This window comes from Oxyura jamaicensis, chromosome 2, assembly GCF_011077185.1.
Source record: "Oxyura jamaicensis isolate SHBP4307 breed ruddy duck chromosome 2, BPBGC_Ojam_1.0, whole genome shotgun sequence".
NCBI lineage: Eukaryota > Metazoa > Chordata > Aves > Anseriformes > Anatidae > Oxyura > Oxyura jamaicensis.
In genome coordinates, this window is record NC_048894.1 from 103,815,361 (window position 1) to 103,837,864 (window position 22,504).

Sequence of the window (22,504 nt, forward strand, 5' to 3'; positions counted from 1 at the left end):
CCACCTTGCTTTTAGTGATAGCTGCTTAGGAAGGAGCTGTTTTTTCGTTGTCGTTGTTGTTTGTTTGTTTGTTTGTTGGTTTTCCCCCTTGTTACAGCTAGAAATGCAGTAAAGGTTAATTGCTGTACTGAAGGGAGCAAGAGAGATAAAAGCAATTCTGCAAATGGCTTAAACCATCAAAATTGCATTTCGCTGCTTGCATACCCACAAACAGTTTCTTCTCTTTTAGGAGTGAATTCCAGTATGGTGAGCTTTGATCTCCCTCTCTTCCCCCTTTATATGACTTATTCCTCTAGAGAGGAATATTACTTCACATCTCCCTTTTAACCTTATTTTTAATCATGAAACATTTCTGAGTTTACCATGCGAAGTATAGCATGGTTTCATAAAAATCAACTTCTTGATAAAAGGCCTAAGTGGTTGCATTTAATAAACAACTTTTTTTTTTTTTTTTTTCTTTTTTTTTTTTTTTTTTCCAGCTCTATTCCTGCTGGCTGAAACTTAGCAGCAGCCTATCTCTGCGCACTGCCAGCAAGCAGTCCATAATGGTATGGTTACCTCCTACAGCTTTTAGTAAATTAGAACTAGATTCATCAGAGATAAAGCAAGAAACAAATGTGATGTATCTGACCAAAAGCATATGAAGGTCTTACAATATATGAGTAAATGCAGTTTCTAGAATGCAAGTGAAATTCAGAGGAACTTGCTGTAACCTGAGTTCTTCAAAGCTACCTTATGCTAGCGACCTAATCTGGGAAGTAGCACATTCTGAAGCATGCTGTAATACCTAGAGCAGAAGCAGCCAGGAAATACACTATTACTCCTGGGTTTCTTCTGCACAACACCCATTTTATCCTTTCCCCATGCACAATCTGCTGAACAAGCTCGGCAATGACACCCCCTACAATAATGCTGCTCCGTAGAAATGCCGTGCAGTAATTGATTAAGTAATTGATTAAGTTTTACCTTCCTGCCTGTCTCACATCAGCCCAACCTGAGTCAATGCCAGTGATGCTGCTCCTGTGCTAACCCATCAAAAAGGAGGTTCTTAAGTCGGTACTATTTCTTCAAAATGTCCTAAATGAATTACTCAATCACTGGAAAAGAAACTTGGGAGGGCTTGATTGTGGGGTTGGACCCGATGATCTCTTGAGCTCCCTTCCAACCACTACAATTCTGTGATTCTGTGAAATCTAACAACTCTACCAGCCTCTGCAGACCTTCAACACACCCATGTGTCACAAAAGTCACAGAGCACAATGGCCATCTGAATCCCGAATCTCCAGCCAGTTACAAAACAAAACAAAACCCCACACTATTACAACAAAAAGCATACTAATACAGACCTTTTAAAATAAGTTTATTAGTCAACCACAATTATAAAATTTAAATATTTATACAGCAAGATGGAAAATTATTTAAGTAACCAAACACTCCGAATTGTATTTTGCTGCAGTGTACACAGGAATGGTTTTGTTTTTTTATTCAAGCTGATCCAATATCATCCTTTAGTTATTCAACAGCTTCTTGAAGGTACGTTTAATTTTGAGAGTACATTTCACATTTGTCAGTGCATTACAGAAAAGAATAAATTCAAGACTACAATAAACTGATTCCAAAAAAAAAAAAAGAAAAAAGAAAAAAGAAAAAAGGGCAGGCACTTTGAAGTCAGCTACTTTGTAAATAGGTTGTGGTTAATACTGTTTGTATGTGTTGATGTGTTCATCAAAGGCTACAGACTAAAATGTTCCTTTGATGCACGAACACAAATAACATGTTTCAAATACTGTAGTTTGTTTTGCAAAACATGCATAAAAGTCCCCGAATTTTGAGAATCTTCTGTAGGAGAGAAGAAACACAAAAGCAGCCAGAATGAAAGTGTTTACAAACATCAGAATAAGGCCCTTTAAAGTTTATTAAAAGCAACGTGTATTAAACCCCTTCATTCTCAGGTAATAGATTAAGAGGCCGAGACACACATCGTCTGCGAGGGTGAGGATACTGGAGGTTGGCAGTGTCAGCATCGCAAGAGTGCTCTATCAGAGGAGGAGGAGGAAGGAGCTGGGCATGACTGGACCATCTCGATCCAGCCCGTGGGGAATCCAGAGGGGGAAAGAAATACCTGAAACAATTAAGACAGGAACAAAACACCAAAACAAGAACAAAACCAAAACAAAACAAAAAACAAAACAAGAAAAAGAGAAAGGCAGTAAATACAAGGAGAACCAAAGGGGAGAAAAGACATGCTGGAAAAAAAAACAAAAGCTTTAGTATATCCATGCCAAAACCAATAGAACGTAATAGCAGAAATCAAGGCTTGTAATTCAAAACAAGACAAATCTGGAAACTGTTCTTTAAAGGAAAAAAAATACAGTCTTTTCCCCTGGAATTCGTAGAAAATGTAATAATATAATCTTAGCATACATTTTACAAAATGGATAGATTGCTTTGGAAATCTAAAGGATTTTGTAGCACAGGTATTAACATGCTTTCACTCTCCCAGAATTCCCGTGAGTTGTTAACAGCTTTTAGTAACGCTTCATTTGCAACACAAGTTATACATTAAATACTATGCAAGTACATTTTCTGTGTATGCATCTAATTCAGATTAACTTTGCGTCACTTCCAGAATAGACATAAAAACATCATATAGATTTTACAGTACTTTAAATTTGATAATGTACATTTACAGAGAATAATGACTTTCAATGAAATACAGTCTTTGTGTGTATTATGTATTTCTGCAAAATCCTCAGAGTAAATTTAAGATTCCCAGTGAATGCAAGACTCAGAATTACACCATGTCATCTCATTTTTCTGTCATTTTTATTAGAACTTACCCGTAATACTTGTGCATTTTAGTATAACTATGTTAGGTACCTACAGATGTTTTCTGTTTTGTTTACAGTTCTGTGGACTTGCGTAAGAGAATAGCTATACAATTAACCAAAGAATGGGACAATCCACAACAAGCTGCATTTTGGTTTCAGTTTTTGTATGGCTCAATTATTTGCACTTTTAGATACTACACTCAATTTTAGTTACTCCATGGAACCATTGCCATAGGAATGTACAAACACATCAGAAAAAGTACTTCTCTTAGTTAGAATGAAGAAAGTATGACAGTACTTACAAAACATGCATTTGAAGTCATACTAAGTTTTAAATGAAGCAATACCCAACTATCAAAAGCTACCATCTGTACAATTTTCAAAACACAATTTTCTTAATTCCTTTAAAACAGTTTCATATATTACAAAGCAGTTACAAACTTGTGATGTTTAGGAATCTTAATCAAGTGTTAAACACTATGAAATGTAAAACATATCAGTTATTAAAACAATTTTAATTAAAGTTACTTTAATGGTCACTTCCCTCCTCCCATCCCAATTAAGATTCTCATTTTTAACCAAGAACTAGTCTTTTAATTTGTCAAGCTTTTCAAAAAAATTGTTCTGATGGAAGTTTTGTTTTGTTTTAAACAAGAAGCCTCTCCTAAGTATTTTTCTATCAGGAGTTTCAACGGTATCAAACTGTGTGGCCTAGTACAAAAAAGTACACAACGTGTTTTAAAAAGGTTTTTGAATAGCATTTAGTAGTTAGCAGGCTGCTGGTGTCTTGGGAGAGGTCAAACGGCGTTGGGGAGGGGAAAAAGGAGTTCATTTTCCATTCCTGTGTGCATGCAACAAGCAGCAAAACACCAAAGTTACTCCAGTTAGCTTGGTATCAGCTCTGCTTTCTGTTAAAAAGGACATAATACAGATGGAGAAGGGAAATTGTATCACAAATCTAGACATACATCATTACATCAGCATAACAACATAACCCTACTGCCTTCTTTTTCTACTATCTACACCATCCATTTTAAAACTATTTTGGTTGAGAACCCACTTTGATGACTGTGTTTTCCAGAGACCTAAATCTGCCTGTGCTTTAGCTATTCTGTGTGTTTAAATGTCTAAATATTCTAAATATTGAAACATAGCATCTACAGTATCAGACAAAATAAGTTGTGTAGCATACCAATTTAGTCAAATGTCAGTAAATAAATCTTTACCACATTTGTTAATAACCCCTCCAAAAAAAATAAGCAACTGTGTTCTTGTCAATGTGATTGCAAGAGAAAACGTGCATCTTTTCTATAGCATGGCTCTGTCCTAGGAGCATGTTCTTGAATTCCACAGCCACAGACTTAATTTTCTAACAAAAAGTGAATTCAAATACCTGACTTTCAAAACCCAGAGCAATGGAGGAAGTCTAAAATAATGGTCTGTTTCAGTTCACACAATGGCTGACTACCAGCGTAGGGGAGAAGAGAACAAGCACTCTGTGGTGGGGTAGGATAGGGGAGGGCAGGGTAGCCTTTCTGGCAGCAGTAGTCCTCAGTAAGGAGATTATTAAACAACAGCCTATGCTAAAGAAGTATAAAATGGCCTGCATCTCCCTGCAGGAGCCCAGATAACAATTATGTAGCTTTGGGTATCATATGTCCAAGACAGGACTTCATTCCAGCATTTTGGTGTAAGGTACAGAGCATCTGGAACCAGATGACTGATACCATTTTGCCCTCCTTTCTTTTTGGAGACTTAATGTGAATGCCTTTCTCTGTTCAACAAAGCTTGGGATCTGGAAGCCAGAACTGCCGGAGGAGGGTGGTGGTGGGGAATATCAACACGCTCCAAAAGCAAACTGCCCTAGTACTTTACAAAGGAGTATTTTACTTTTTTGTATATATATATATGTATATATTAGTAGTTGGAAATGGGGGCTATAACTTGGAATTTTCTGCTGTGGAATTTGGCCACACCCAGTCCTTATACAGCACATAACCTGTGCAGACATCACCTTACAAATGCAGGATTCACTAATTTTCAGAGTTTAGTGTGCACAAGTTTAAAATCATATTCAATTAACGCAGTTAAATTTACCTCCTTAACAGCAATTATTGCAGTATAAAAACACAATAGAGAAAACAAATCAGCAGTAAGAATTCAATATGAAGGAAGAAGATTAAAAAACCAACAAACTTGTATTCAATTAACGTCAGAACTGGAAAAATGCAAGTAAAATAAACTAATACTAGCATACATGACTGTTGAAACTATACATAATTAAGTATCTTTTCCTGCTTTCTTTCTGCTACATTATCCAAGTGAAAACCTGAATTTGTTGCTGGTATTTTTGCTTAACTTTTAAACATGCATCTCAAACAAGGGCAGTTACAAAGCAGTGTGATCAAGTTTCTCCTTGTTCAAAACTATTTCCAGAAAATTTGTTGGTTTTTGGTTTTAATACTGTGAAAGAACTAAATGTGAAAATAATTGTTTACATAACTTATTTATACAGAGTAATTCAGTGTAACTTATGGTTTTATTGTCCTCTTAATACTGGCGTAACAGGCAACACAAAGCCAAGTCAGAATAGCTTGTACTCACAGAGCAAATGACATTGCATTTTAAAATATATAAAACACAAAAATTAAGTGAAATTAAGAGAGAAGAAAATATTTACTGAAATTCAACCTCTCTACCAATTAGCCTACCTGCTGGCAGATGATCCATTTAGTGAATTCTGTAAGCTCGTATTGGCTGAACCTAGAGAGGTGTTAAAAATTCCCTGCTGGGAACCACCATTGACTGGACTCCCGTTACCTTTCAGTATACCAGTACACTTCCAGTTGTCCATGTAATTAGCTGCAAATATACATATATAAAAACTGTTAGTTTCTGTTCTGAAGCTTAGCTTTTGGCACAGCTAAGATGCTATGCATCTGGCGCAAATCAGAATTTTACTTTAGTACCAACATAAGTATCTCAAACAGCTGAGGCTGCCTCAGATTCTCTGCCTACCCATTAATTAAATCTCACTTTTGTTCAGTACCGAGAATGAATTTGATTTATCTTTACTAAAAATGCTGAGAAACAAGTAAGAATGGATAAGGAAACCGCAACTAATTTTTATTGATGCTTCTGGAAATTTAAACGGGAAAAAAAGCTCACGAGGAAAAAGAAGACAGTTTGCCTGAATGTTGTAACTAAAAATAGAATTTCAGGTATTATCAATTGGCCAAGACAGTAATTCAGTATGTGTTAAGTTTTTTAAAAGTACATTTTTACATTGCTGTGATCTGGTAAAACAATTTGAGGTTATCAGATAAAGTACAGTAACAACTATTTAGAGCAACCTAAAGTTCAAGTAAGTGTTCCAGCCCAGAAAGCCATTTGCTTTTTCTAAATTGTAAATATAAATATATATAATTCAAGGATCTTAAAAATTTTACTCCAAAATGTATTGTTTGCTCAAATTTATTCAGAATACTACAAGCCTAATGCACTTCAAGTGGATGATGAACAGAATTCTTACCCTTCCAGAGCCTAACGCAGCCATCGTCACCAGAGGAGGCAAGCACTGTGCCCGTAATATTCCAGCTAACTCGCCACACCTGGGAATTGTGATTATCAAACTGTGCCACAATATGAATTTCAAATTTTGTTAATCCTCCAGATGAAGTCAATTCTTTCCTGTTGAAGAGAAAAGTGACAGTTCTGCATGCAACTATTCAAAGGTCTGGCTTGAACACGATGACTAAAAGAGAGGACTGCATCCTTCAAGGATTTTACAGAACAATTACAGAGCAATAAAGTAGGAACATTAAAAGATATTGAGACATAATTAAAGTCTTGCTCACTTTTTGTCAACTTCAAAAATCAGGCTGCTAGAAAGCAATCCTGTGTATATTGAATTACTTCTTATGCTTCCCACATACTACCAAAGAGTATGTAGTATGTATCACATCATACTCAACGACAGTCTTCTGGTCTTCCTTTTAAGCTCACCTTAGAGGTTTTAGTGTGAAAATTCGTACATCTTTGGTTGCTACAGCTAAGATGTGGAAGGATCTTCCCAGATTTGGAGCAAAAGCAATATCATGTACAGGATCTGTGACTGTCATCAGAGCTTCTGCTTTTGCGTATTTCCTGTAGAGCACGAGAAATTAACTTTTAGTGCCAGCAAAATCACCAGTGACACAAATTATAGAAACCAGACACAGCAAAACAGGGAAAGTTGACTTAATATACATAATGAGACTTGCAAAACTAAAATCAGTTTCTTAACATAAATTACACCGTTATTATGTTGTTACAAGCTGACTTCAGAAACTAAATACATCAGATACATCAACTACTACCAACAGCACGCTAACTCACACAAAAAAAAAAAGGATTTCAGTACAATGAACATTTTTGTCCACAGTTGGAAAAGAGGAAAAAAAAAGATTCTTCCATTCACAATCTAAAATTAATGTACACCCCAAAAACTTATTAATTTTCCATGCTTGTACGCAGACCATTGTCTGCTTTCTTTGCTGTGTAACTAACGTATTTCATTTTCTTATTTACCACAAGGTAAGTTACAACAACTTTTCCTTATTTGTTAATGCACAAAGAACATTGTCAGAAACTAGGTTTAAATACACAGAACACCTTGGCTCTGTGCACATGGCCACCACGCAATGAAACACTGGTTCTTTGCCATCATTTAATTTAAAGTGATTGTGTGTGCACTTCTTGGCATTTTTTGGTTCTGAATTCTTAGCTGTATCAACTTTTACAGAATGCTAGTAACTCGCAGGACATTCTGTCGTTATAAATGTGCTTTTAAAACCATTTTTATTATCTTCAACAAAACAATGCTTAGTTCAGCACATTTCAAACATCAACTTTGGCCCTACTGATTACTTGTGCAAAATTAAGGATAAAAAACAGTAGAAGTAGAAACAGCTCCCTTTAAAGTGCTGGTAAAAACACTGGAATTTCTGTGCTGGGATAGAACAAAATTATCAAAATCTGACATGCCCATTAGCATCAGCAAGGATTCTGAGGTGAATCTCCCATCCAAAGTCTTAGAGACAAAACTGAGCAGTATTATTTAACACTCCGATCCACATGTAACAACAGGAATGAAACAAAAAGCCACATTACAAACTATTTTAAGATACCACAGATATTATACACTGCTATTTAGCATACCTGGTATTTTCATTATATTCATAAATTTGAACCTTTGCCAATATATTTGGACTGTTGTCATCACTTCCTACAGCTATCATTGGAGAATGTGCTCTAGAGCTAGAAATAAAAAATAAATATTGTTACCTTTACAAATTATTTCACAAAAAGTAAACCAAGCCATTTTTAAAATTTAAGACATGCATTTGTAAAGAAAAACAAGTCATCTGGAAAAATTACTAAGTACTACTCATGGTTATCAGTGCTACCTCAATTTTGTTGTCTTGAATGCCCACTTCATACAACAAAGATTAATTTTATATATGCGTGTTCAGTTAAGTACTTGCTGTAAGTTACATGGCAGAGCCTGCATCCTATGCAGTACTCTCAGTGACGGATTTAGTAGGATTTCATTCAGGTTTTGGGAAAGAGGGATTACAAAGGGTAAACGTGTACAAGTTGTAGTTTTTAATCAGCTTTTAACACAACTCCCTGGGGTGTTTCAACAATAAAGCCTGTACTTTGAACCTTCAGCACTGATTATTTATGTATTCTCCTGGGCTGGGACAAACCCATCGCATTCCTCTCCTACTACTTTCTGTCCAAGCAGGTGAAGTAAATCATTTTGCCCCTGAGGATACAACTACAGGAACAACACATCCCTTAGACTGTGTATTTGCGTTAACAAGGCTTGTGGTTCCTAGCACTGGCAAGGGTATGTGTCCTTGTTAGTGGCATCAAAATTATTATCTATTGTGACATCTTCATCATAGAATCATGCAATCATTTAGGTTGGAAAAGACCTCTAAGACCATCTGGTCCAACCTTTAACCTAGCACTGCCAAGCCCACCATTAAGCCATGTCCCGAAGCACCACACCTACACGTTTTTTGAAGACTTCCAGGGATGGTGACTCAATTACTTCCCTGGGCAGCCTGTTCCACTGCTACATAACCCTTTCAGTGAAGAAATTTTTACTAATATCCAACTTAAGCCTTCCCTAGTGCAACTCAAGGACACTTCATCATGTCTTATCATTTGATGCTCAGGAGAAGAGACCGACCCCATCCTCACTATAGCTTCCTTTAAGGCAACTGTAGAGTGCGATAAGGTCCTCCCCAGGACAGTTAATTTTTGTGGAATAAATAAAGAGCACTCCACAGTTCTTTAGCTCCTTACTTGCTACAAATAATTAAGGTAGGAATACATCCTCACAGGGCATGGGAGGATTTTTTCTAACACTTCTGTGGCTCAGCCAAACTGGCTTTATTAAGAGAGCTGTCAGCAGCTTTCTTCCAGATTTTAGTAATGTATGTTCAGCTTTCTGCATGAGTACTGTAGGATTTATCCTACAAAATTTCAGAACTAACTCTTTGGCTCTTTTGTTTAACCCGTCATAAGACAACAACTACAGCTTTACTAACATACCTTGAAGGATTCCAAGAAATGCAACTGCAGCTTAGCTTACATGAGATTTCATGCTGCAGTGACCACTGACTGAGATTCATCACATCAGGGGCTTCATAAATCCTTACAACTCCATCTGCTGAACAAGTGGCTAACATAAGACCCATGTGCTTGGGAGCAAACTTCACATCTGTTACAGATGTCCTACTGTCTACTAGCGTGGTCCTCTTTACCTGCAAAGAAAGGCAGAAATTCTTGAAGTTTCCATCAAAAATGTATTCCCTAAGCTGTTTTTCAATTTTTTTTTCTTCCCTAAAAGCCAAGTCTGACAATACCATTTTTTAGGATCGCTTACCTCTTCCATCAAGAACTAAAAAAACCTTTATACAACTTAAAAAGAAATGATAAATCACTGCACTGATGCAATTTCAAGAAGGGACATGCATCCCATGATATCAAAGTACTGATACCAACCAGAGTTGTTTAGATTATGCTCTTCAGAAAAAATAAAAATAAAAAAAAAAGTAACAGATAAGTATATAAGCGATAAAAAAGTATTGCCCACATGCAGGTCAAAACTGTCCTCACTGTTCATACTGGTGACAGTATCAGCTGCGAGGCCTAGCAACCCTGCTTTCTAATCTCAGTGCTATTGAAGTTTACCAGGAAGCACTTTCCAAGAGAAGCACCAAAACAACAAGTATTTCCGAGACTGTTTGTCTGCAAGTTTGCAGAGGAACATCTGATTAAGAAACACCAACAGTAGTCACACTAATTGGCCTGGATATTGCCATTTAGCTGTCTGCCTCAATGTTTTAAAAATACTCACTCTATTTTGGAGTGTTGCCACAAATTAACAAAACATTGGAAAGTCAAGAACACTTTGTTATCAGAAGAAAACAGACCGCATTCTGTTTCAGGAATAGCAAGTATGTTGCAAAACTACAAATGTCTAGTAACTGGGTATTTAGGGAAATTTTATGTCCAATTTTCTGTTTAATTTTGGAGTTTGAACAGTTTAAAGCTTCGGCCCATTATGACAAGCAAACAAATCAGTGTGGCACAGCAAATCTGTTTATATGAGAACACAGAAAAAGTGAATTAATATGTTAAAATCTTACCCAGTGACTCTGGCCTCGGAGTTTATCATTTGACTCTCCCACTATTTCTTCCCACACAGCTGCTGTTCTGTCAAAAGAGCAGGAAGCCAGGACTTGCCCAAATTCAGGATGGGCCCATGTTACACGCCACACAGATCCACTATGTGTCTAGAAGATAACACCGAAAGGCTACAGTCTAGAAAAACATTTTATTATTCCAAGCGATCATGAATGATTTTTAAGTACATTTTCAGGACTGCCTGCTGTAAAGCAGAAGTAAGTTGTAGGAAGTAGTAACACCATTCCTATGGAGCCTACAATATTTTATAAAGCTCAATGCAACTGCTGAATTTGTCTATTTCTGTAAACACTGCCAAGTTTCGTTGTTATTAACTGTTAAAAGATATTATTACAAGCTTATTTCAAGGCATTATTTATTATTCCTTTAAACCCCAAGTTCTAAAAAACTAGTTGCAAGCTATGGTTCTGCCTTGACGCATAAAGTACAGCTTCATTTTCAATTTTCAGCTACTACCATGCCCATTCCCAGCTTGCCTGTACTTTTCCAAAGCACGTGCAGGGCACCACTTATCTTTTTCTTCTTTACAAGAAACTCCTCTTTGATACTTAGTCAAGTGAATGCTTCTTTTTCTAAAGAGGAATTCAAAAGTTTCACTTGCACTTCCGTTTACAATGATTACTGTATATATACAGTAATATATATATATGTGCATTATGTTCTGTTTTATACAAGTGTAAGGACAAATCGGAGGCTGAATGCACTAATTAGTTACATTGTTGAACTAGTTTCTATGTACCGTTCTCAGAAAGGTTATGGAAAATAATACAGCAGTCAGGTGCTGTAACATTTACCAGCCAGATCTCTTCCTTTTCTTCCTCACTGCTACCACTGTGTTTACTGATAACAAAGACTGTCAATGTAAGTATGTACTAATAGTATGAAACTGCATGCTAGCTTCTGCTTTAAGTGTGAGGCAATTTCTACTCTAAAATCCGCAAAAAATAGGTATGTTTCTAAAAAATAAAAATGAGGATCACTGTGTAATGATTATAAATACACACCTTCCAGCTCGCAGTGCAATGCCAATCCCCATTTTCGCTTTTGTCCCAGACCTATTGAGAAATCAAAATACAATCACACAGTTTGTGTGTAAAGCTTACTGGGTAGTACCAAAAAGCACAACCATTAAAAAAAAAAGGTCACTGAACATTTTATTCTGGAAAACTCTACCTAGTCCAGTATACAACCACATTTCACCCAACTTTGAAGAGCCCTACAACAGGCATGGAGATCAGGCATACACCCACAAAATCCATAATCATGTGAAGTGTATCTTTTTTAAATAATGTTACTCAGAGAAAACAAATTGTTACAATTTTCAACACTCCATTTTTATCTTCTATTCCAGGAGTAAATTACTTAGTTTTATTGTACTGCTCCCACGGTCCTCACCATGGTATATATATCCTCAGACACGGCGGTCCCAAACCCCTGATGTGGCCCCTGAAAATCACCCCAGGAAGAAGAGAACAGAATAGTTCAATTGGAAGGGGTCTAAAAAGATCACCGAGTCCCACTGAATGAATCCAAATGAAGCTAGTGGAGTAAGGGATCTTATTTTTGTTTCTAGTATTTCTCAATTGACTTAAAACCACATTCAAGTCCCTTAACCTTTCTTTTTGTCAATTTCCTATATATCTTAATCATCTTGATGATTTCTTTTTGAAAACTTGTTGCTTAATACATGATCACAGAGAAGAGGCTGCTTGCTTGTACGTACTGGGCTCATGTGCCAGTGGGACAGGACTGCCAGGGTGGCCTCTGTGAGCAGAGCCCAGCAGCTGCCCCATGTCAGATCAGAGCCAGCTCCAGCCAGCTCCAAAGGGACCCACCGCTGGTCAGAGCCAAGCCTATGAGGGATGCTGGCCGGGACTCTGAGAGAGCAGATTTAAGGAAGGAAAAAAAAAAAAAAAAAAAAGAACAACAACAAAAAACTGCTGTGCAGCAGCAGCTGGGAGAAAGGAGTGAGAGCCAGCCCTGCAGCATCCAGAACGAGGGCAGGAGATGCTCCAGGCATGCAGCAGCAGTTCCCCTGCAGGGAGAGGCCCCTGGTGGAGCAGGCTGTCCCCCTGCAGCCCATGGGTCCCACATGGAGCAGATCTCCATGCTGCAGCCTGTGGAGGAGCCGCCAGTGGAGCAGGTGGATGTGGCCTGGAGGAGGCTGCAGCCCATGGAGAGCCCCCGCAGGAGCAGGCCCCAGGCCAGAGCTGCAGCCCGTGGAGAGGAGCCCACGCAGGAGCAGGGGGTCTGGGGGAAGCTGCCACCTGTAGGGACCCGTACTGGAGCAGTTTGCTCCTGGGGGATGGACCCCGTGGTACGGAGCCATGTGGCAGCAGTTCTTGGAGAGCTGCTGCCTGTGGGCAGCCCCCGCAGGCTGAGTTCGGGAAGGACGGCATCCCGTGGGAGGGACCCACGTGGAGCAGGGGCAGAGAGGGACCCAGAAGGAGCGGCAGAGACGAAGCATTAGGGACTGACCACAGCCCCCATTCCCCCATTACTCTGCACTGCTCGGGGGGAGGAGGTAGAAGAAGGCTGGATGGGGGGAAGGTGTTTGTAGTTTGTTTGTAGTTCTCACTGCTCTACTCTGCTAGTGATAGGCAATAAATTGTATTTTACTCCCTACGCTGAGTCTGCTTTGCCTGTGATGGTAGTTGGTGAGTGGTCTTCATGTCCTTATCTCAGCCCTTGAGCTTTCTTTCCCCATTGTGTTTTCTCCCCCTGTTCTTTCGAGGAGGGGGAGTGAGGAAGGCACGGTGCTGCTTGCCCCCCCACCAGAGTTAAACCACAAGAGGCAGTTTTAAAGTCTGATCCACATTTGACATTGCTTTGTATAGAAAGGCAATTTTTCCATCCACTTCTCAGGTTTATCAAATACAACTGCTGTCTGCAGATTAAATTCGCTTAATCTCACTGTGTAACTCAGGCGTTTTTGTCCATTTGCTGACTATGTATTTAAAGAAAATGGAGAAAGCAATTAACTTTTCGCTCCGAATGATTTTATATGGAGCATGAAGTTCGGGCATTTCGCTGCCAGCGTGCCACAGCACGCACACGGCGCACTCAGCCCGCCCCTTGCCGCTCCCCACCGAACCGGGGCCTTCCTCCGCCAGCTCCCGTCACGAAACCCCCTTACAACAGCCGAAGCCTCGCAACGAGCCGCGGCCCCCACGGCCTCCCCCAGCCTCACCCCGCGGCCCGGCGGAGAGGCGGCGGCCGCGAGGGGAAGGCTGCGGGCAGCCCCCCGGGCACGACCCCCGCTCACCTTGACGCTCTGGTCGCTGGAGCAGGTGGCCATGCGCCGCCCGTGGAAGTCGAAGGAGACATCGTGGATGAGGTCGCGGTGATCCGCCGCGATGCTGCGCGCCACGAACATGGCGGCGCGGCCCGGCCCTGCCAACCGCCGCCTCCAACGGCCGCCAACCGCCACGCCCCCGGCGGGGACGCGGGGCGGGGCAGGCAAATGGCGGTTACGCGCCGCTGGGGCTCAGCCCCCGTCAGCGGTACGCGAGCCGTGTGCCGTCCCCGTTCCTGTGGTGGTTTTCTCGCCGCCTCGGTTCGGTTTTGAGATGGATTTTGGTCGTTCTGGAGTTTGGCAATAAAGAGTGACGCGCGGTCAGCTTGGTGAGGTGAATTTGTTCGGGGATTTCCAAAGGCTTGGCAAAAATGGACGCGAAACTATCCAGCCGCTTGTGGAATGCACCTGGCAGTCCGGGGTTGATCTTTAGCGCACTCATTTTTACAAACTGCTACTTATATTCCACAGTAACCGGTGGAGCTGCCCTGGAGACCACAGCACCATTTTCTGCTGCACACTTCCCACAAGCACTTAACACACTAACGCACATTTTTAATTAGTGGACCTCATAACACAAATAGGTACACGGGTACCCAGATCCATTAAGGAACGATAATAACGATACTAGATTGAGGTAAATCACAACAATCCTAGACTTGAAGGGGTGCTGTGGCATTAAAAGGCTGGACTCGGTGCTTAGGGACATGGTTTAGTGGGTGACATTGGCAGTAGGGGGATGGTTGGACCAGATGATCCTGGGGGTGTTTTCCAACCTTAATGATTTGGTGATTCTATTAAGATGCTAGGATTTAATTATTTTAATGGTACTACATAAGAAGGAGTTAAGATATTGAAAAATATTTTGTCACCCAAGTTCAGGGAAAAAAACGAGTATGTTTTCAGTTACAGAGAATGAAAAATGAGACAGGATTTAGAATAAAAATTACTACCCCTGTCCACAGTCTCTAGCATCAAAGCAAATAGGTCAGTTTACATTTATTTAGGTAGACATGCAAGTTCATCCTTGAAGGGATACGTTTCCTTCACAGCTGACAGGAGAGCGTCCCTCCTCTGGACACTCCAACAGTTTTACATCCTTTTTGTACTGTGGTGCCCAGAACTGCACACAGTACTCGAGGTGAGGCCACTCCGGTGTGGAGTAGAGTGAGACACTCACTTCCCTCAACCGACTAGCAAAGCTGTGCTTGATGCACCCCAAGATACGGTTGGCCCTCCTGGCTGCCAGGGCACACTGCTGGCTCATATTCAACTTGCTGTCAACCACAACCCCCAGATCCCTCTCTGTGGGGCTGCTCTCCAGCATCTTGTCACCCAGTCTGTACGTACAGCCAGGGTTGCCCTGTCCCAGCAGGAGGACCCAGCACTTGCTTTTGTTAAGCTTCATGCGGTTGGCAATTGCCCAGCTCTCCCATCTGTCCAGATCTCTCTGCAAGGACTTTCCACCCTCATAGTCCACATAACCTCCAAGCTTAGTGTCATTGGCAAATTTGCTCAAAACACCCTCAACTCCTACATGTAAATCGTTCATAAAAACATTGAATAGGACTGGCCCTAAAATGGAGCCTTGGGGGACCTCACTAGTGACCATCCACCAGCCTGATGTGGCCCCATTTACCACAACACTTTGAGCCCTGCCTGTCAGCTCACCCATCAGGTGATGTTTTTGTTTAGCTGTATGCTGGACATTTTGTCCCATAGGATCCTATGGGATGTCTGTCAAAATCTTTGAAGTCCAAGAAGATTACATCAGCTGGTTTCCCTTGATCAGCTAGATGGGCGATCTTATCATAAAAGGAAATCAAAATTGTTAAGCAGGACCAAGTTACCGTTGCTTTTGCAGCACCTTCATCTTCATCCCCCTGTTCTTCTGATGGCCCAACCTCATGTTCTCCATGTAGGTCAGTTTACAAAGTCTTAACAGGAGTTTCTCTGCATTCTAAATGATCTGACTCTCAATACTATTTTTTCATCTTGGTTACAGGTGCAACTGATACTGGCACAGTTTGTTTCACTGGCTTAGCCTTGGGGCCCATCTCAGGGGTTGAAGGGGCCACTGGGCCTGTCACTGGGACTATATTGGTATTGAGTGTACCTCAGTGATCTGGCAACCAGAGGCTGCCCACTGGAAGTTGGAGCTGCAAGTTTCTCAGAGAGCCTATTTTCCACCCTGTTGCTTTTCCTTCCAACTCACATGCCCGTGCCTCTAGCATTGAGGTAGATTTTCCATCCCATTTTCTCATGTCCTCTCTGTGGTCACATAGGTAAAACCACAGGGTGGCATGGGGTGTGTACGCACCCTATTGCCTTCCTTGCACACAAGGACACCAAGCCCTGATAGCTGAGACACTGGTTTGTATGGGTGGGGAGGAAGATTAATTATCTTTAACTTGGTGGACCTCTTCACATAGTTTCTCCACAGCCAGGATGCAGGCCGTTAGAGAAGAGAGACTTTCTTCCTACTGCCAGAGTTGTTTAGCCAATTCCTCCACTGGGGGTTCCTCATGGTCTTTCCAGGTTATTACTGCCAATGAGCTGGCATATGATGGTACACTTCATACACACTTGTGCCCCATGGGTCATGTACACTTAACTTGATCTGTGGATATTAACAAATTATCTGTAGTTTAACCTTAGACAAAACCTGAAAGGTATTCAGGAGGCATAACGATAAGAACATGCTGGTCTGAATATCTCAAGGATAGTCCAAGTTTTGGAAAGCTACCGTAACTCACCTGGATAAAAATATTTTTTTCCATCATACTCTTACGTCAGGATTCTGATTCTAACAATGGCTCCTAGTGCACATTTCTGGAGAAGAGAGAAGCAAACCAGTCCTGACTGCTTTGAATGAGATGGAGATAGCAAACACGTAAGTGAAGAAAATAAACCTGTAGGAATGCTTTCAAGTAATTGTCACTGTCCAAAAGCTTTAAATTGGTTGAATCCTTGAAAGTTAATTAACAAAAACTCAAGTTGCATCACTGAATGTGAAGTAGTAAGATAGACCCGCATCATTGCGGAGCCTCAGTTACAGTTCAAATTGGCGCTGCCTCTAAGTTCACACCAATGAAAGAGAAAAGCCATCTCTTTCTACCTTGTCAGCAACTGGCAGACCTAGAGGGAAAAAATAAAAGTTGTTAAAAAGTAGTGTTTTTTTTTTTTTCTAGGACATTTCACCAAATATGTAACATTTAGCAGTAACCAGACTACAAATTAAAAGGAAGATGAAACAGTAGAAAGTACTTGCATGGCCTTAATTTACATGGCAATTGACAACCACCACAATCTGCAGTGGTTTATGTGCTTTACACTATTCACCCTTAAGAAAGAAAAATTTGATTCCCATATTATTTAAGGGGAATGCAATCCCTCTCAAAATAGGAGAGTCTGCGGTATGCTACTGAGTACTGAAAACCTTCAGACTAAGCAGCACCAAACTCAACTGAGACAGGACAATGAGTCTCTTTGGATATTTATGTAACAGAAAGGAAACTCAGAATTTAGCCCTAAGCAACTCATTTTAGAGACAGGCTGGGAACTGGTTCTTTTGAACCCAGGGTCCATTTCAGCATCTTCAAAGCTAAATAAATCATTGACTGCTCTACTGAATCGTGTTCCAGGCAGAAAAAACTAATGTTCCTATTAACATAAAGAGCTTAATGTCTTGCCCTAAAGATGAGTTCTGGATTCAAATGTACCACCTCCAAGAGGAACAACTATGTTTACTTTGTGGGGCTCATATTCTCCATAGGAGATACATAACTTCAGACTTGATAACGTCTCCTCTCGTGGAAGGGAGGAGGTTGCAAATCTCTAAAACATACGTTGCATGCCCACAGAAGTACTTGAACACATTCCTGCCACTGGACTGCAAAAAAAGACCTTTGCTAACCACCACAGATAAAACATTACGGCAAAAGAGCATGGAAAACATTAATATTTTTCTGCATAATTGCAACTTCATAAGCCAGTCAAGCTAAGATGACACCTTCAGATCCCAACTGTGGCTTTGGATCTGCTGTGCACCACAGAACTTCCTCCCCTTGGGAGGAGCAGGCACCCCGGGGCGAGCGGGTGCCCCGGGGCAGGGACCGCAGACTGCCCTCTGCACGTTGGAGCTACAAGCTTCTCATGGAATCCCTCCTTCCCATATATTTTTTCTTGCAACTCACTTACCCGTGCCTTTCGTGTTGAGGTCCGTTTTCCATCACATTTTCTCTTGTCCTCTCTAGCGTCACGTAGATAAAACCACAGGGTGGCATACAGTTTATACCCACTCTATTGTCTTTCTTGCACAGGAAGACATTCATCTCTGATAGCTGAGACACTCGTTTGTACGGGTGGGGATCAAGATAAATTCTGTTTAACTTGGTGGACCTCTTTGTACAGTTTCTCCACCACCAAGATGCAGGCCTGTAAGGAAGAGGAGACTTTCTTCCTACTGCCAGTGTAGTTTAGCAGATTCATCCACTGTTTTCCTCATGGTCTTTCCAGGTCTTTTTCCCAGAAAGAGAGTTAAGAAGTGGGAAAAAAACATCTTCCCTTGACCTAACCTCAGAAACTTTTAATCGTTACACCTTTTACACTTTTTATTCAGGGAGCCAATCTATGGAGGGGTCAGGGGAGACAACCAACAGTAATGTATTTCTTTAAAGTTATCTCCATGAAGCTATAGCTTCTAGTAAATAGAAAGGCCTTTGACCTGCATATTGTGAAGACAGCATTTCTTCTATGAACCGCGCATTCTCTGAATATCCACTTAGTGCAAGTAATGAAAATACCACCAGTATCTATCCAAATCTGTTTCTACTTTCCACAAGGCAAAATTTGATTTCACATTAAGGCACCTTTTTCACACAGCCTGATGTTCAACCTTAACAAATGCTTCAGAACATTCTTCAAGGTCAGACTTACCTCTATGCACTTGACATTCTGAGTTTTTTTTTTTTTTTAAGCTGGGAAGGCAGCTTAGAATCTACATAAGTAATTTCACAGCAAACAGACAAGGGGAAGGAAGTACTCAAAGACCTCAACGTTAAAGAGCTGTAAAACCCAGCAACACTTACCTGCCAGCTGCTGAACCTGAGTCACTTCCAAACTGCTTCACAGTAAAGTAGTACCACCAGGGTTTTACTGCACTGAGGAGGCACCACCAATGTAACTAGCTCGTAGAGTCTCTAAAACTATTTTGCAGAGATGGTTGAAAACATGAAGAAAAAGCAGCCCCCTGGGGAACGCTGAGTCCATTTCACCACAGTAGAAAATAGAAAAGCACCCCCAACAAGCAAAGCCTCAAGCACCCTTGAGGAAGCAATTCCCCCTTCACCCCCTCATGCTGCCTATATAGCAAAGGTCAAATGATCCACACCTGGCACATTTCACTTAACAAGGGTGGAGCCAAGAGACCTTGGGGAATAGGCTCATCTACCTGGCTTCAGTCTTTTAATGTCAACTGCTCCTTACCCCTAAGAGAAATAACCTGACAAGGGGCTTAGTGGTTAGAGTTGACCTCATGAATTAACTACAAAAGGTGCACAAGGGTCACATTTCTGTTAGTCGTTCTGTGAGGAAGATCAGTACAGAGCCTGTTAAAATAAAGAAATAAAATTAATTAATTAACTAATTAACAAAAGAGAAAAAAGAAAATGACCTTAAAGGCAAAATTGCTATCATAGATTCTCATCTGTCTAGTCACGACAGATAAAGAATATAGCAATCACAATTACTGTTCTTGACATTAATGAGTTTTAAATTTGCTTCTCTGAGATCTCTTTGTTATGTAGGACTTTTCAAAATCTAGCCCCGTGACCTCTGACTACACTATGTACTTCGGCTGCGTATAAACTATCATGCCTAAATGCCAGGATCCGGATCCTCCCTCACTATTCAGGTCAAGGACTGGGCTGAAGCTTTGGGCTTTAATTTGGTGACAGGCCTACGTTGCTGTTTCCTGGCAGGTCATGGGAAGAAGATTGGCTGGCTTGGGGGAGCTTATGTACACGTGGCTTTTAGGCTGCAGCCAAAGTGTTCCTCTAGATGTGGAAGTTTGAAGAGGGTTGCAGTCTCCAAGCTCAGATACACCACACACTAGTCTGGCACAACTGATTTTTGTGTTCCTTGCGCTAGCTGTTCCTTCACCTCCTCTTCAGAGACGAGGACGCGTCTCTTTCGTGCTCCTTCATTAGTAAACAAACCAGGCTAGATTAAAGCCTCTTTCTTCAAGTCAGTAAGATCCTGGGCTACCGAGATGGTGAAGGACCTCGAGGGGAAGACGTATGAGGAGCGGCTGAGGACACTCGGCCTGTTCAGCCTGGAAAAGAGGAGGCTGGGGGAGAGCTCATCGCCGCCTACAGCTTCCTCACGAGGGGCAGTGGAGGGGCAGGCGCCGATCTATTCTCTTTAGTGGAAGGACCCGCAGGAACAGCATCAAGCTGAGGCAGGGGAGGTTTAGGCTAGACATCAGGAAGAGGCTCTTCACCAAGAGGGTGGTTGCACGCTGGAACAGGCTCCCCAGGCAAGTAGTCACTGCACCAAGCCTGTGGGAGTTTAAGAAGCGTTTGGACCGTGCACTTAGTCACATGGTCTGAGGTTTTAGGTAGACCTGTGTGGTGCCAGGAGCTGGACTCAATGATCCTTATGGGACCATTCCAACTCAGGCGACTCTATGATTCTATACCCGCCTTTGCTTTCAGTGAGAATTCAGGCCCTAACAACTGAAGTTTCTTCCGGATGGTGTTTCTTCTGAATAGGATAACTTCATTTCCCTTTTGAAGCCTTACAAGGATGTAGTAACAAAGCAATGGCATAAGAGAGTACCAGAGGCATAGGCTACTTTTCAGCCTGCAGCAGACTATAGGTATGATACTATCGTTTCAGACCAATATGATCTACGTAATGTGAAGTGTTCCGGCATGCTTACAATCTGCCAAAGGCCGGAAAATGGGACCTTCGGCTTAAGACTGTATGGAAAACAAAACCAAAACAACAACAACAGAGAAGGAACTTTTCCTTCACCTACATTTTATTATAATTTTGCATCTCCTTCAGGTGTCCACAAGGAATTTTGCCCACCCTCCTCCCCTCCCCCCCAAAAAAGAAGTCAGTGTGGCATAGAGGTATAATTTCACTTCACACCAGAAGACTTTCTTCTCACTGGAGTACAGTTAAGCCCCACAAAGGGCCAAAAAGTAATGTGTTTCCAAGTTAGTTTTACATGTTGGCATTATTTACTTGTCTGGTCTTGCATTCAGGGCTTGATGTATCTGAGAGGGAACATACAGTGCCGTGCAAAGTTGTCTGACTGACATGACTTTAAATTTTTGAACTGTTTGTGTAGAAGCAAAATACAGAAGAGTACTCTATCCCCAAGGGAAACATAGAAGCTACCTGTTGCTTCTCAGGTAGAAAGATAAGAGGTGTAAGCATCTGTTCAGGTGTCAGACAAAGTGTAATCAGCTGTTTGAGTACAATTCTTACGTATAGATGAACATTTTCCTCTCCCATTTCCAACTTGGAGTGCAACATTTTTCCATCATGCTCTTTGATCGGGATTCTGATTCTAACAATGGTTCCCAGTGCAAATTTCCAGAGAAGAGAGAAGCAAACCAGTCCTGACTGCTTTGAATGAGATGGAGAGAGCAAACAAGTGTCAATGAAGAAAATAAACCTGTGGGAATGTTTTCAAATAATTGTCACTGTCCAAAAGCTTTAAATTGCCTGAATCCTTGAAAGTTCATTAATTTAAACTCAGGTTGCATCACTGAACTTGAAGTAGGAAGATAGACTTGCACCATTGCAGAGCCCTGGTCACAGTGTAAATGGGCACTGCCTCTAACTTCTCCAGACTGAAAGAGGAAAGCACATCTTTCTACCTTGTCAGTTACTGGCAGCCCTAGAGAGACAAAAAAACACAAGATGTTAACACTGAAAAGGAATGGTTTTTTAGGGCATTTCACCAAATCTGTAATATTGAGTAGTAACCAGACAACAAGTGAAAGGGAAGATGAAACAGTAGAAGGTACTTGCATGGCCTTAATTGACAAGGCAACTGACAACAACCACAACCTACAATGATTTCAAAGTGCCTTACACCATTCACCCTTGAGTGAGAAAAATGGGATTCCCGTATCATGAAAGGGGAGTGCAATCCCTCTCAAACTACGAGAATCTGGGCTCGGCAACTGAGTAGTGAAAATCTTAAGATTGGCTGCACCAAAGTCAACTGAGAAGGGAGGATGAGTCTCTCTGGATGTTCACGTAACAGAAAGGAAATTCAGACTTCAGGCCTAGGCAACAATTTTCAGAAACAGGCTAGGAAGTGGTTCTTCTCAGAGCGGGGACCACCTCGGCATCCTCAAAGCTAAAGAACCAGATGACTGCTCTGTTGAATCGTGTTCCTGGCGAAAAAATTCTGGGGACCAGGTCTGGGGACCAGGTCTAACATGCTTACAATCTGCCAAAGGCCAGAAAATGGGACCTTTGTTTTAAGACTGTGTGGAAAAGAAAACAACAACAACGAAGAGAAGGAACTTTTCCTTCACCTAAATTTTATTATTTTGCAACTCCAGGTGTCCACAAGGAATTATGCCCC

At 41.2% G+C, this 22,504-nt stretch overlaps 1 protein-coding gene across 2 annotated transcripts; it reads right to left on the reverse strand.

Annotated features, from left to right (window-relative positions):
- Positions 1–1,343: 1,343 nt before the first annotated feature.
- Positions 1,344–14,028, reverse strand: SEH1L (SEH1 like nucleoporin). Of its 2 annotated transcripts, none has more exons than XM_035317533.1 (9): positions 13,861–14,028; positions 11,600–11,650; positions 10,538–10,684; positions 9,438–9,649; positions 8,031–8,129; positions 6,837–6,977; positions 6,364–6,521; positions 5,543–5,693; positions 1,344–2,122 (listed from the first exon to the last, which is right to left on the reverse strand). In XM_035317533.1, exons 1-9 carry the CDS (start codon positions 13,969–13,971, stop codon positions 1,933–1,935), a joined length of 1,260 nt encoding a protein of 419 aa, XP_035173424.1. In that variant the 5' UTR covers positions 13,972–14,028; the 3' UTR covers positions 1,344–1,932. The 2 variants fall into 2 exon arrangements, with proteins under 2 accessions (XP_035173424.1, XP_035173425.1); XM_035317534.1 differs by lacking the exon at positions 1,344–2,122 and adding an exon at positions 2,651–3,739.
- Positions 14,029–22,504: the final 8,476 nt, after the last annotated feature.

Bases quoted from the DNA above. Each gene is read 5' to 3' on its own strand.
- SEH1L (XM_035317533.1), bottom strand. From the start codon at position 13,971: ATGTTCGTGGCGCGCAGCATCGCGGCGGATCACCGCGACCTCATCCAC. The intron at 5,694-6,363 runs GTAAGAATTCTG...GTATATTTGCAG, and splicing joins CTGCGTTAGGCTCTGGAAGG to CTAATTACATGGACAACTGG. The intron at 2,123-5,542 runs GTAGGCTAATTG...TAATTGTTTCAG, and splicing joins AATGGATCATCTGCCAGCAG to GTATTTCTTTCCCCCTCTGG.